Raw genomic sequence first — 1,187 nt, 5'->3', positions numbered from 1 at the left:
AAGTCTGCCGTCATTATCGGAAACTTGGTGCCGGTGCTGCCAACAAGCATTCAGATACACACACATACAGAGAGGGAGAGAAGGGGGGGGGGGGGTCTGACAAAAATAAACTGTTTTGTGATTATTTTTTCTCCTATGCCCATTACAATTGTGCGTGTGTGGTGTGTCTACAGGTGCTGCCGGGGAACACCAACACGTACATCGTGGCGCGCCAGGACCTGGCCATGCCCTTCGTGGCCACCAAGGTGCGCTTCATCCCGCACTCGGAGCACCCGCGCACCGTCTGCATGCGCGTCGAGCTCTATGGCTGCCTCTGGGACCGTAAGTACACAAGAAAATGTTCTCGAAAGATTTCGGCGCTTTGTTGTAGTCACACTGGAAAAACAAAGGTGCGATATCTTAACTTTCCAGGGGTGCTAAACCCGTTTGTGGGGTGCTAAATAAGTGTGTATTTTCAGATTTTCCCAAATATTTTCTGAGTGAGCAAACCAATCACATTTTGGGATACATTGTCGCATGCCTCGAAAAAAATCGCGTCCAGCGAGTCTTCATGTGATAGGGTTCTGTTGAGTAGTCATCAAATTAAAAGCAAGTCAAAAAGTACAAAAAATTCTATCAATTAATGCCATTTTTGAACAGAACCCCATCACATGTAGGCTCGTTCGACGCGGAGTTCTGCGTAGATTACGAAAATAGGTTTTAGAATCCAATTTTATTCCATAGGAACTAAATATTTCGAAAAAAAAAAACATAAACTGTAATGCCTTTGGAGCTTTAGTGCCTTTTAAAGGTAGGATATCCTACCTTTGTTTTACCAGTGCAGTCGAAAAATGCTAAGAAAAATGTTCTCAACCGTAGGTATTTTTTCTTTATTTCGATTTTTTGAAGCCTGCCTGCACTATACACATTACTCGTGGTTTACAACCAGATGTTTATTTTGGTAAAACATTAGTTAAAGCGCACAGCAAGACTTTCATACAATGTAGGAGCAGACACACACGTACCGCACATTTCTGCCAGCAGCAAGCAGTCGTCGTCGTCCCGGACCAAACTTATACGCAGCGCGCGCCGTTCGGATGAGCGGAACCCATTTGACGTACAGTCATTGTTCCTAAATTCGGACTTGCGCCCTAAATTCGGACATTTTGCCGTATTTCACTATTGTCGCCTCCAAATCCATTATGCGT

At 44.5% G+C, this 1,187-nt stretch overlaps 1 protein-coding gene across 1 annotated transcript in view; it reads left to right on the top strand.

Annotated features, from left to right (window-relative positions):
* LOC113216755 (epithelial discoidin domain-containing receptor 1-like) overlaps window positions 1-1,187 on the top strand; it is a 186,908-nt gene that overhangs the window by 165,428 nt on the left and 20,293 nt on the right. The window contains exon 4 of the mRNA XM_052267795.1: window positions 174-321. Within this exon, the coding sequence (XP_052123755.1) occupies window positions 174-321 (148 nt within the window). The remainder of the gene's footprint in view (window positions 1-173; window positions 322-1,187) is intronic.

The sequence above is a fragment of the Frankliniella occidentalis genome, unplaced genomic scaffold, assembly GCF_000697945.3.
Source record: "Frankliniella occidentalis isolate FOCC.00 unplaced genomic scaffold, Focc_3.1 Scaffold59, whole genome shotgun sequence".
Classification (NCBI taxonomy): Eukaryota; Metazoa; Arthropoda; class Insecta; order Thysanoptera; family Thripidae; genus Frankliniella; species Frankliniella occidentalis.
Note: the sequence above shows the minus strand (reverse complement) of the source record. Positions and strands in the feature narration are given on the sequence as shown.